Raw genomic sequence first — 13,830 nt, 5'->3', positions numbered from 1 at the left:
GAAAATAAGAATTTTGTGTTTTAAATAAAGACAAATGTTTATTAAAATAAAATATGTATTTTGTTGATAGTGGCCCGTAAGAAAAAAGAAAATATTTTGACATTTGAAAATATAAATTTTATGTCTCAAATAAAGACATATGTTAATTATAATAAAATAGGTGTGAGAAAAAGAAAATTTTAACAGACAATGGTTCATGAGAAAAAGAGAATTTTTGATATTTCAAAATAAAAATTTCGTATAAATTTTAAAAATATATTAATTAATATTTTTAATAATAGTAAATAAATAAAAATAATTTTATATAGTGTAAAATTTATTTAAATACAAATATAAATTTAAAATGAATTATTAAATTTAAATGAATAATAATAATATTTAAATTCAACTGTATTGATTAATGTTATATAAAAAAAAAGGAATTTGTATGATAAAGAAAAAAAAGGGAAAACTTTAATGTTTGAAAAAAAAATTATTGTGAAATTCAAACCACAATGGTTTTACTAAAGTGGTTTTATTAAAGAGAGAGATAAAAGTTATTTAGAAGTGAAGTGGAAGTATGTTGAAATGAGAGGGTGGTTTAACCATTGGTTTATTACATGTGGCAACATGAGAAATGATGAGAAGGTTGGAAAAATAGGTGGATTATGAATCGACCATTTTAACCTTTATGCTTTGTAAATTTAAAAACAGAAAAGGACATTTTAGGGAGTATGGTGGTATCTTCTATTAATGGCTAGATAGTTGAAAATTAAAAATTTACCATCAAAATTTTCAAAAATTACAAATAAGTCCCTAATAATTTTCCAATTTTACAAATTGGTTCCTTGAAATTTTAAAAAAATGCAAATTGGTCCCTGTTATTCATATTTTAAATTTGGCCAATATTTTTTTTTTAATTTACAAAAATGATCCAAAAATTTAACAATGAATCATTTTAACACCATCCAAACAAAAGAATTTAAAAATAAATGAATTCAATTGAATCATTTGAATTGTTTAGAATTTTGAATTACTTAAAAATTCTCAATTATCTCATCAAAACACACTCTGAGGCAATCTAAAAACCAAGACCTATGTGACCAACATACCTATGAAAAGCCTTAGGTGTCAACCTTTGGTTTGTGGGTCAGCTAGCAATAAGTCGTCCCTATATGTTCTATCAAAATTTGCTTCTCATAAACTCTCTCTTTCACAACAAGATACTTGATATTAATAAATTTTGATTTTTTATAACTCATATTATTGTTAGAGTAGAGCACAAATGCACTATTGTCACAATAAATCTTCAAGGGCTTTTCACTGCTCCCAACAGTGTGTAGGCCTGTGACAAAGTTATGCCGTCAAGTTGCATGATTTGATGCGATTCAATAGACTTACTGATAACAATTAACCAAGATCATAGGAGTATTTCATTGCTTGTTGTTTGTAGTTTTTAATAAATAACCTACAAGTGCTACAAATAGACCATATAAAAATAGGTATGTCCACAACAGACCGGGAGACTATATCCTTTTTAAACTCTTACTAGAAGTGATGACAAACAAAAAAATATGCTGAAGAATCCCAATATTAAAATTGATTCTCCTGATGATTCACCTACTCTTTATTAGTAGGTCTTACACTCCTATAGTTTTTGTACTCTTTCTATTTATACCTCAATAATGCTACCACCATTTACTCTCTTTCCCTTTAGGCAAGGTTTTAGGGGGATGGAACCTATCAAATGGGTTAATTTAGTCGATTATGGAAAGTCGTATCAATTGTCTCAGTCGTTTGTAATTTCTCACTTACTTCAAAAGTTGTTGCGATCCCCGTATATATTCACCCAATCTTAATTCTTGATATTACATTTTTTCTTTACATATCAAAAAGTTTATTCTTTTATGTCGTTGCCTCATTTTTAAAAATATACTTCCAATATACCCTATAATGAAACATACTTACAATCTATCCCACATTATAATATTTTAAATTAAAAAGTTAAAAATTTATTATATATATTAAAACAGTAAAAAAGGATGATAAGAAATGACGAAAGTTCACGCATTCGTTCAGTCAATTCAAATATTATAATTTAATACGTAAAAAAGTAAGTTATATTAAATATTTTATTTCATTGCATGGTATATAAAGATTTTTTTTTTAAAAAGCCAAAAAAATTAAAGGTTCTAAAAAGTTTAGATACACTTTATATAGGACAACTTATGGAATGTTGGATTTTGTCCAAAAGTCCAAGAATTAATTTTTAAGTTGTTTTTTTAAGCCCGTCCCTATATGTTTTATTAAATTTGCTTCTTTAGAATTTTTTCTTTCACAACAAGATATTTGATATTAATAAATTTTGATTTTGTAGAATTCATATTATTGTTGGAGTAGAGCACATTTGCATTACTGTCACAATAAATCTTCACGGGTCTTTCAATGCTCCCAACGATGTGTAGGCTTGTGACAAAGTTCTGCAGCCAAGTTGCATGATTTGATGCGATTCAATAGACTTATTGATAAAAATTAACCAAGATCACATGAGTTTTTCATTGCTTGCTGTTTGTAGTTTTCAATAAATAACCTACAAGTGCTACAAAGAGACCATATAAAAACAGGCGTGTACACAACAGAGTGGGGGACCATAGCCTTTTTAAACTCTTACTAGAAGTGATGGCTAAACGTTGGAGAATGATTCTCATTGACAATATCAAATGATTTCGTAAGATATATTTTCTTTCAAGTATTATTGACAATGATGATAATATTGACAAACTCTACTACAATAGTCCTTTGTAATACGCCTGGTGGCAGGGATGTATTTATAAACACTCTGATGATCAAATAAATTTTGATTGTAAATGTGAGATTTAATATTTTAGAATAATGTATAGTATGAGCGATTCATTAAATTTTATAGATAATATTTTGGGTTTATAGGCCCTAAAACCTTCTTTAGGGCCACTATCTTGTAGAAAATATATTATGAGATTCTATGATCTTCCTCATCTAATGAATAATTAAAGATTATTTCAACTGAGATCTTATGTGATTTTGAGAGTGTATCCATTTCTTAACTTAACTTGGTTTTGGAGACTTGGATTATCCAATTTCTAGTAGACTGAACATTGGTTGAAAATCTCTACTATTAGACATTTTAGTGGTCTATTTAAATGAGTTAAGGCCAATATTTAATTTGAAAAATTAAAGTCATCTATCTCTTTCTTTTATTTGATGAAAAAGTGATCTATTTCTCATACTAAGATTTATACTAAGGTTTTTTTTGTCATAAAAAATTATGTAGAAACCATTATTATCACTATTTTTTACAATGAATAGAAATACAAAGAAAATTGATTGCCACTTCATGAAAAAGACATTTGACTTTTATAAATAAATGGTTTTTGGTAGGCATAACTAAATAATCTATAAATGAAATATCATATAACTTCATGATTTTGAACACCATGTTCATCAAGACTAATTCTTCCTCTATTTTTCCGCATCCGTTATCTTGAATTAACATGAAATATTAGACGTTAGATTTTGAAAACACGTTTTTTGTTTAAGTTAATTTTGATCATATGATATATAAATTGCCGTATAATATTTTTTTTTACTTCATATTAAAACCCTAAGTATTTAACCGTCACATTAGAAATCTTATGTTTAGATAGTTGTAGAATATCATAAATCTTATGCTTGGATAATTGTAGAATATCATAAACATTTTACTATTTTGACTCACTTAACCAATTACATACTCAACCATAGTGTTTACCACTATTTTAGTTATTTTCCCACTTACTCATTCTTCTATAAAAACTATAATTTTCTCATTCACATTCACACACAGTTTCCTCAAAATTTAAACATCATACTTAAACACGACTCAATGCCACCCTATGTGTAAACTCACCAAAAAAACAATATATCTATATAAGATTAAACACATGTTAATTTGCCACCAATAATTCCAATATATCCTCCCTTATCACTTGAATAGATAGTGCGATCCTATACCACATAAAATATTTGCTGGAAATTAATTTGTTGCCTAATAGAAAACACTAGAGTGGCACATATTAGCATAGCATGACGCTTCGTGGCATTACTATTCAACTTAACCTAATTAATTTTCTTCAAACCATAGTGCCATACAGATGTAATACCATAATTTAGCCTCCACTTCCTTCCAAAAAAGTCAATGTCTAAAAAGTTTAATATCTTATAGGTCTTTATATTAATCTCGAATTCATTTCAATCCTTTAGAAATAATTTTATATTAATTCTTTAATTTTTTCAAAATATATTATATATATTAATTATTAATTATCAATAATTTTTTTTAATATTTATCATTAAATTTGTATAATTAGACAAAAATATTAATATACGATGCTTTTTAGAGTTAAAAATTAATATAAATATTTGTTCAAATTAAAACACTGTTTTGTGCGATCAACCTAAATAGTTAAGATATATAATGAGGAATATTATTTTTACACTAAACAATACACTTACACCGTATATGTATACGGTTTTAACTTTTTAAAATGATTATTAATAATATTTTCTTTTTTTCTGACTTAAAGAACCAATGCAAATGTTGTACACTATACGGTGTATATGTAAATTGTTTGATTCTTAGTGTACAAATAGCAATCCTCATATATAATACATTATCTCATTCTCTACTTTTTATTACATTTATTTTTAATTTTGAATTGATTTAAGTTTGTTGTGCTATTTGTAGTATGCATTACCATGACGGAGATTAACATCATTGTTTTAAGATCATTAGTTCTTCAATAAATCAACACAATTATTTCAACAATCATCATTCTCCAACTACATTCATTTTTAATTTTTGAATGGAAAAACAGAAATAAACTTTAACTAACATCAAAATACTATTAAACCATATCTAAAACAAGACCAAATAAACAAATTAAAACGTAGGTTGTTCTAATAGAAATACCGTAGTTCCTTCCTTCTTTAATGGTTTATTCAAACCACTAACCAATCATATTCATATTCATCTAGTAACACAACACTATATACCCCTTTGAATTTGAATCCAACAACTATCATGCGCGCGTCAACAACGCGCCCACACGCATTATAATATTTTTGCCTCCATCTTTGACTCTCTCTCATCTCTCTTTTTTTCAACCAACCATACTCAATCTTCCCAATATCATTTCTACTCTCTCTATATTTATACACACTTTTTTTTTCTCTCCCTTCTCATTTTCATCCTCATTTCATCTCCACCTCTCAACTTTATTATTATTATTATTCAATCTTTCATAATCCAAAACTCAATTTTACTACATAATTATTCATTTTTTTCTGTTTATAATCGATGGAGATTCAAGAGAATAATCTTCATCACGAAACATGGTCGGAAACGGAGAGCATAGGAAGCAGAAGCACTCGAAGCGCGAGAGTAGGCTTCAGCGGCTCCCTCAGCGGACCACTAAGCGGTCCGTTAGTCTCCAACATCAAGAAGAAAAGCAGCAAGAAGAGCGCCAGGTTCAGCGATGACGTCGAGGATTTCGTCGAGATCACACTCGACGTCCGCGACGACACCGTTTCGGTTCAGAACATCCGCGGTGGCGACTCCGAGACGGCGCTGCTCGCTAGCCGTTTGGAGAAACGGCCGTCGACGCTTTCCGTTAAACTGAAACAGGTTTCTCAGGAGCTGAAGCGCATGACGTCGTCGAAGAAGTTCGATAGGGTTGATAGAGCGAAATCTGGTGCGGCGCGTGCACTGAAAGGACTTAAGTTCATGACGAAAACCGTTGGAAGTGATAGAGGTTGGTCTCAGGTGGAAAAGCGGTTCGATGAATTGGAAGTTGATGGAAAACTTCCTAAAACGCGCTTTAGCCAGTGCATTGGTACGTTTTCCATTGCATTTTTTTCAATTTTTTTTGTTCAAATAATCTAGTGGTCGAGAATTCGATCTTTTAAAATTGCACTAGTGAATGTCATGAGTTCGAATCCGCTTGAGCATGCGATGTTCTGTGCAGCTATTAACTGAGTTCTTTGTATTGATATATATGATGCTGTGCAGAGCTATCAACTGAGTTAGTGTAACACGCATCTTTTTAATTTAAATTTAATAAAAAAGTTGCACTAACTAGTCATTAATTAATAAACGTAATTAATTAATTAATCATGTTGTTAATTTTATAATCCACTATAGGTATGAATGAGTCAAAGGATTTTGCTGGTGAATTGTTTGATGCATTATCTCGTCGCCGGGGAATAACATCAGCTTCCATAACAAAAGATGAACTGCGGGAATTTTGGGAACAGATTACGGATCAGAGTTTTGATTCAAGATTGCAAACTTTCTTTGACATGTAAGAAATCGAAAACTCATTTAATTATTGTTAATTAATGAAAATAATGATTTGCTTAGGATGTGTTTTAGTTAATTAAGAGAAATCATTTAATGTGGAATTAGTTGTCACTATCAGAGATGAGAAAATGAATGGCGCACTCGGTGGTTTTATCATGTGAACATGTGAAAAAGGAGTGATCGTACTATTATTGTGTTGTTTTTGATTATTTGAGTGTGGAAAGTATGTGTAGAATAGAAAGAAATTGCATTATTTATGATGATGGGGACGGATACGTACTAGAAGAAAGAAAGTGGTGATATTTTGTTTTGTGGGGTTTGTGGAATTGAATTTAAATACTTACTTTTAATATTAATATATAGATTCTTCAACCTTGGAAAAATTTAGTATATAGTAGTCGAATGGAAAATAACGAAGGATTTGGTTGCCCCTTTAAGGAAAAGAACGAGTCAAGGAGTTGTTAAAGAATTGAATCAAAATTAGCAGCTATATAAGAAACAAGAAAATAATAATATATATAATACGCGTATATCTTAGTCAATAAAATTGAAAAGCCAAATGTCAACATTATTGAATTTTGATTGGGTCTACACCCACTCCTTATCTTGATTAATTATTTTTAATGCTTTTCAAAAATAATTAATTATTTTTAATCATGCCAGGGTGGACAAAAATGCTGATGGACGAATTTCCGAAGACGAAGTTAGAGAGGTCGGTATTTATATTACATGCATTTATTTATTTTTTAAAATTTATTTTTATTTATTTTTAAATTTTAAAATAAAAAATAAATATTGAATTAATCTATCTATAAATAAAAATTGATTTACAAAGGTGGAAAAAAATATACACATCAATTACAATACTAAGTTTTCTTAATGTTTATGAAAATTGTCCAATGTGCTCATGAAAAATGACAGAAAGCAATATTCTGATGTGATGTATTATTTAATTTAAAAAGGGCAATTCTTATAATCTTGGGGAATAAAAAAAATGTATCAAATGATCTATAATATAAGTAGAATAATTTGTAACTGATAATTCATTAAAGTTATGTTTACAATCTAATAGTGATTTAGTTTAATACTCATTTGGCAAGAAACTTTTGGAGTTATATATATGAACATTGTTTTATATTGTGTTTTTACAGATTATTACCTTAAGTGCTTCTGCTAACAAGCTGTCAAAATTACAAGACCGCGCAGAAGAATATGCTGCTCTAATCATGGAGGAGTTAGATCCAGATAACCTTGGATTTATTGAGGTTTGTATGAAGTTTAATTATTAGGAATCAATGTATGTGTGAAGTTTTTTTTTTCTTCACATTATTCTTATATATTTTTCTCTGTGTGGCATAATTCATATGCAGGTACACAACTTGGAAATGCTTCTTTTGCAAGCTCCAGCACAATCAACTCACATGCACACAGATAGTAGAGTTTTGAGTCAAATGTTGAGCCAAAAGCTAGTTCCCACCAAAGAGCACAATCCTATTAAACGTGGTTTTCGATCATTGAACTACTTCATTGAAGACAATTGGAAAAGAATTTGGATTGTAGCACTTTGGATTGCAATTTGTGCTGGACTTTTCACATGGAAATTCATCCAATACAAAAACCGTGCTGTGTTTCATGTCATGGGCTATTGTGTCACAACAGCAAAAGGTGCTGCTGAAACTCTCAAATTCAACATGGCTTTGATTTTATTACCTGTTTGTAGAAACACCATCACTTGGCTTAGGACCAAAACCAAATTAGGAGTTGCTGTTCCCTTTGATGATAACATCAACTTTCACAAGGTCATAGCTTTTGGCATTGCTATTGGTGTTGGGTTACATGCTATTTCGCATTTAACATGTGATTTCCCAAGGCTATTACATGCAACAGATGCAGAATATATACCCATGAAGCCATTTTTTGGGGATGTTAGGCCCAACAACTATTGGTGGTTTGTAAAAGGTATTGAGGGTTGGAGTGGTATAATCATGATAGTGCTTATGGCTATAGCTTTTACTTTGGCCCAACCTTGGTTCAGAAGAAACCAACTTAAACTCCCCAAAGCTTTGAAAAAGCTCACTGGTTTTAATGCATTTTGGTATTCTCACCACCTCTTTGTCATTGTCTATGGTCTTCTTATTCTCCATGGATACAAGTTATATCTCTCCAAGAAATGGTACAAGAAAACGGTATGCACTGCACAATCCTCTTCTTGCATAATTAATACCACTTTTGGTCTCTTTAATTTGAATTACATACTATTGTTCTCTAAATTTGGTTGTGCCAAATTTCATTGTCACAGACTTGGATGTATCTTGCCATTCCTATGATTATATACGCATGCGAGCGACTACTTCGTGCTTTAAGATCTGGCAACAAAAGTGTCAAGATTTTAAAGGTTGCAGTGTACCCTGGAAACGTGTTGGCGTTGCATGTGTCGAAACCACAAGGATTTAAATACCATAGTGGACAATATATTTTTGTTAATTGCTCAGATGTATCTCCATTTCAATGGCATCCTTTCTCTATTACATCAGCCCCTGGAGATGATTATGTTAGTGTTCACATTAGGACTTTGGGTGACTGGACATCACAATTGAAGGCTGTTTTTGCCAGGGTATGTATACATTTTTTTTACTTAATTAAGAGAAATTCAATGCTAATGTTGTACTAGTGTTGTGCATTTTCTTAAATATGTTCATTAATGATGTAAATGCTGATTACTTTATCCACACGATTTGATGCAGGCATGCCAGCCAGCAAGTGGTGACCAAAGTGGTCTTCTAAGAGCTGATGTGTTACAAGGCAACAACATACCAAGGTTAGATATCTTTGACATTGTCTTATTCATGTTAATTTTAAAATAAAATAAAAACTAATTAAAAAATTCATCTGGTCGATGTGCCAATGTCGTGTCTGGTGTCCGTGATTTAAATGGATTCTAATAGAAATGAAATTGCAGGATGCCAAAGCTATTGATCGATGGTCCATATGGAGCACCAGCACAAGACTACAAAGACTACGAAGTAATCCTTCTCGTAGGTTTAGGAATTGGTGCAACCCCATTGATAAGCATATTAAAAGATGTGCTAAACAACATGAAACAACAGAAAGACATAGAACAAGGAGTAGTAGAAAGTGGTGTTAGAAACAACAAAAGAAAACCATTTGCCACAAGCAGAGCCTATTTCTATTGGGTCACTCGTGAACAAGGTTCCTTTGAATGGTTTAAAGGTGTGATGGATGAAATTGCAGATTATGATAAAGATGGATTAATTGAACTTCATAACTATTGCACAAGTGTGTATGAAGAAGGAGATGCTAGATCAGCTTTAATCACAATGCTTCAGTCTCTTCACCATGCCAAGAGTGGTGTTGATATCATTTCTGGAACAAGAGTTAAATCACATTTTGCAAGACCAAATTGGCGTACTGTGTTTAAACATACAGCTCTCAAACATCCTGGCAAAAGAGTTGGTAAGTATCAATCTTGCATTATTGCTCTTTATTCAATCAATTGTTAAATTTTTTTACCTATCTCTGTCGGTAAATCTTAGCTCAACTAGACGTCAATACTAGGATTCGAACCCTAACTCACGATGATACTAACGATCATTTTATAATTATTTCAGGTGTTTTTTACTGTGGGGCTGCTGGATTGGTTGGACAACTTAAAAGTCTTTCTCTTGATTTTTCAAGGAAAACCAACACTAAATTTGAGTTTCATAAAGAGAATTTTTAGATTCTCTGTTATTTTTTTCTTCAATAGTAACCTAAGTAGTGAAGGAACATTATTTATATGTAGTTTGCTGCAATTTTTTTTTAGTTTTGTAGAGGTAGATAAGCAGCTAGCTAGCATTCGATTCATAAAGTTATATATACGTGTGTATATTCGTTGCATTCACTTTAATGTAAAGTGAAGTCATGTTAGATATAATAGGATCAAAGAAATCATCAAATTATGATGATTATGGTAACACGTAATAAACTCTTTGATTTATTCAAATCCAAATTTTTTTTTTTTTGATACTGATGAGGGCCTAAGCCCGAAAAAGAAAACAACTACAACGAAAAAATAGAAGGAACAATTCCTACAGCATCAGCCTCCAAATATTTTACTTATAAAAAGTTTTAACTGCAATGCACATTGCTACAAAACCAAAGTTGGATTTGTGTTATCTATTTATTTATGCAATTACATCATCGTTTATATACTTGGAAGATTCATATATTTTGGAAACCCTTATTGATAAAAAATAAGTATCTTTTGATATAATTCTCACCCCATCCTTTGTTTTTGTTACTAAATACACTTACATATATATATATATATATATATAGTAGTTTACATGACATCTATAACAATATATAAAGAGGATATGGATATTTGGACTGACCTATTTTTCTTCCAAAATTACCCTTTAACTACTCTTATATTTACTATAGAGTTATATATAACTACTTACACAATATAAAGAGATGGAACCGATTGTGAAACCATTTTATGAGGCAACCGTTTTCTTAAGCACGGTGAAATTGACGTGAGAGAAAATAGTCACTGTTTTCATTCTGGAACAACTTTTTTACCGGCACCGTACAACACTACACACATGAAGATATACCTTCTTCTTTTTGCTACGGGCCTACAGTAATCAATTTCTCTCTCAAACACTCTTTTAAATTTATATTTACTTATTCATTTGTTTTACTCTATGAATTTGGTTATTTTCTCTGTATTTTTTTCCATGACTTAGTTACTTCATACCTCCATAATTTTTTTTAGCAACAAAAAACGTATTTTGTAGGAACACATAGAAATTCATTGTCCTATATTATCTTATTAAAATTTAACTCTTTCGTTTCAGTTCCATTTATATATATCATGTGTAATAATTTTTTTTTGGTAATATCATGTGTAATAAACTTTGTAATATGTAATATGATAAATATAATGAATAAACTGCAATCAGACCCAATAAATTGCTATCTAACTCCTTTAATGAATAGTAAAGAAAAAATTACATGTAAGAAATCTTGATTTTTTGGTACTCAAGAGAGAAAGTTTTGTTCATGAAGTAGTTTCTTAATTAAAAATTGCCGGAAAATGTCTGCCCATTCAACCGGCAGTTAGACAAAAATGTATCTCTACTTAAATCACCTCGAATCGTTAATTTGAAATGTTTTAAAATTGGGTTTTAAGTCTTTTCAATTTCATGGTAACATACCCGTCATTGATTTCCAGGAAAGATGAGGGGTTGAAGAAATCAGGGAAAAACGATGAATTGGGACTAAAATTGAAACTTTTTAGTGAATGAATTTGAGTATATTTGGATTTTAATGGGAAATTGGAAGAAAAAAAAATTCTGGAAAATTAGTATTAGTTTAGTGGATGCAAGAAATAAAAGAATAATAAAAAGGAAGATGAATTTTGTTGTATTGTTGTGTTGGTCATAGGATGCTTTTTGAATTTGATTTTATGTTTCAATTTCTTTTCATGCTAACAAAAATCTCATTATGATTGGTTGGTTTATGAATAATTATGATAGAATGAAGAAACCACATGGAAAAAGAACAAGGCATGACTTAGTGAGGGATGATTGTAAGGGTGACCGTGCGTCCGTGCGATATTTTTCAACAGAACGAAAATGCTAGCATGTCTGTAAAACGGACAAAGGTTACAATGCAGTGAAGAATTCAACATAGATCTGCAATTTATATTTATATATGTATATAGTTTGAAAATATACTTCTATTTTAACTCTTATGTAAAGTTTATATTGCTATTTATGATTACTTTCCTCCAATTTATCTTTTCAATTCATGTTTAATTTTAATTATAAATGGTTACTTTATAAGAATTGTTGTAGAGAGAGATAGGCTAATTTATTTCTTCACATTTCATCTTGATATGTTTTTAAAAAATTAAACAATTACCAAATTACTTTAGTGCATACTAATGGTAATTGATTCATTTGGAATAGTCTTCTAATCCAATTTATTATGTGCTCTATTGTTCTTTTACTAATTTGTAATTAAAGTAGATCAACTATTTAAGAATTTATTATTTTAGTTATATTTTATTATTTTAATATTTTAATTTAATAGAAAAGAGAAAATTTCCATAAATCTTTAATGAGAAAGTACACACTTTATTTAGCATTCAAGAGAGAGATAGAGAGAGAAAACACTTTGTTTACCATAAGAGAGAGTACACACTTTGTTTAGCATGAGAGAGAACACTTTGTTTACCATTCAAGTTCTAGAAGTATAATATATTTAAGAAAGTTTAATTATCTCAATCTACATTTTGCTCTTCCAAAATAGGTTTTTGAGAGCATTTTTTATAATGTTACTCGGACTTTGTTATTAAATTACTTAAGTATGGTGAAAAAGTGAACATTATCTTTTTATTTTTAATAAACATGTTCAAATAATATTCTTTTTTATAAAGAAATATATGCGAAAAACATAATAAAATACATACACGCATTTGTGAAATAAAAGATGTGGACATACGGACACGGGAGTTAAGTGAGTTTAGACGAATATGTCTTTGTTTAAACACATTTGAAAATTAAAAATAAATGCATATAATTGACTTCTCTTTAATACCTATTTATTTGGTTCATTTTCAGGTGATGTTATTAACTATTATACAATTCATCTATTTATTTTTAATTTCTATCCCCAAATTTATATGAATATTTTAAATTAAAATCAAAATGAAATAAAAAAATATGTTTGTGTTTTGACGTTGTGCACATTAAAAAAGCGGACAAACGGGCACGAGAGTGTCCGTTTGAACGCTAGTAATGATAAAGGATATTGGATCTTCATAAACTCTCAACAAGGTTCGGCCCACATGAAATATCCCATCAAGGTCATCAAAGTGGGGAAGTTTAACTCTACATTCCAACAATTATTTTCTCTACTAGGATTTACACAAGTTGATTCTTATACTCTTGTACAATAAGTTTGAATTTTTTTTATTTTTTTCTCATTTTGTTTTGAAGTTGTTTAGTCCCGTGTTGTAAGTTGAAAGAAATAGAAGAAAATTGAAGATGTTTGGTCCATATATTAGTACTAGAAGTCTTTCTAGTATGCTGTCATTCCAATCATTTTTTAATGTAATTCATCAGAGAACTTACACTAAAGTTATTCGATTCATTGCAAATTAAAGACCGAAAATCTTGTATTAAAGACATTTGATAGTCAAATTTTCTTAAGCGGATGTCTTTACTCTTTAGTATAAGACTTTCGGAAATATTAATTTTTTAGCCACCATAGGTCTTGAGTTAGATTCATCTGATGTTGTTTGTATTGCAAATTTGTCGAAAATTATTATTTTTTATTAGTAGTTTGTAGTTGAGGACGCGATGGTAAGGTTATTTCGCGTCAAGGCCTATGATAAGGAGCTTTACAAGTTCAACATGTGATGGATGCACAACAAGAGTATGAAAGCGGACTTGTGGAACAAC

General features: G+C 29.9%; 1 protein-coding gene across 1 annotated transcript; it reads left to right on the top strand.

Moving 5' to 3' along the window:
- Positions 1 to 5,167: 5,167 nt before the first annotated feature.
- LOC131610587 (respiratory burst oxidase homolog protein B-like) lies at positions 5,168 to 10,377 on the top strand. The gene is made up of 9 exons (XM_058882565.1): positions 5,168 to 5,888; positions 6,197 to 6,356; positions 7,019 to 7,067; positions 7,507 to 7,620; positions 7,726 to 8,541; positions 8,655 to 8,969; positions 9,100 to 9,173; positions 9,315 to 9,829; positions 9,985 to 10,377. The coding sequence occupies exons 1-9, from the start codon at positions 5,354 to 5,356 to the stop codon at positions 10,092 to 10,094; spliced, it is 2,688 nt and encodes an 895-aa protein (XP_058738548.1). The 5' UTR covers positions 5,168 to 5,353; the 3' UTR covers positions 10,095 to 10,377.
- Positions 10,378 to 13,830: the final 3,453 nt, after the last annotated feature.

The sequence above is a fragment of the Vicia villosa genome, linkage group LG6 (genome assembly GCF_029867415.1).
Source record: "Vicia villosa cultivar HV-30 ecotype Madison, WI linkage group LG6, Vvil1.0, whole genome shotgun sequence".
NCBI classification, from domain to species: domain Eukaryota; kingdom Viridiplantae; phylum Streptophyta; class Magnoliopsida; order Fabales; family Fabaceae; genus Vicia; species Vicia villosa.
Note: the sequence above shows the minus strand (reverse complement) of the source record. Positions and strands in the feature narration are given on the sequence as shown.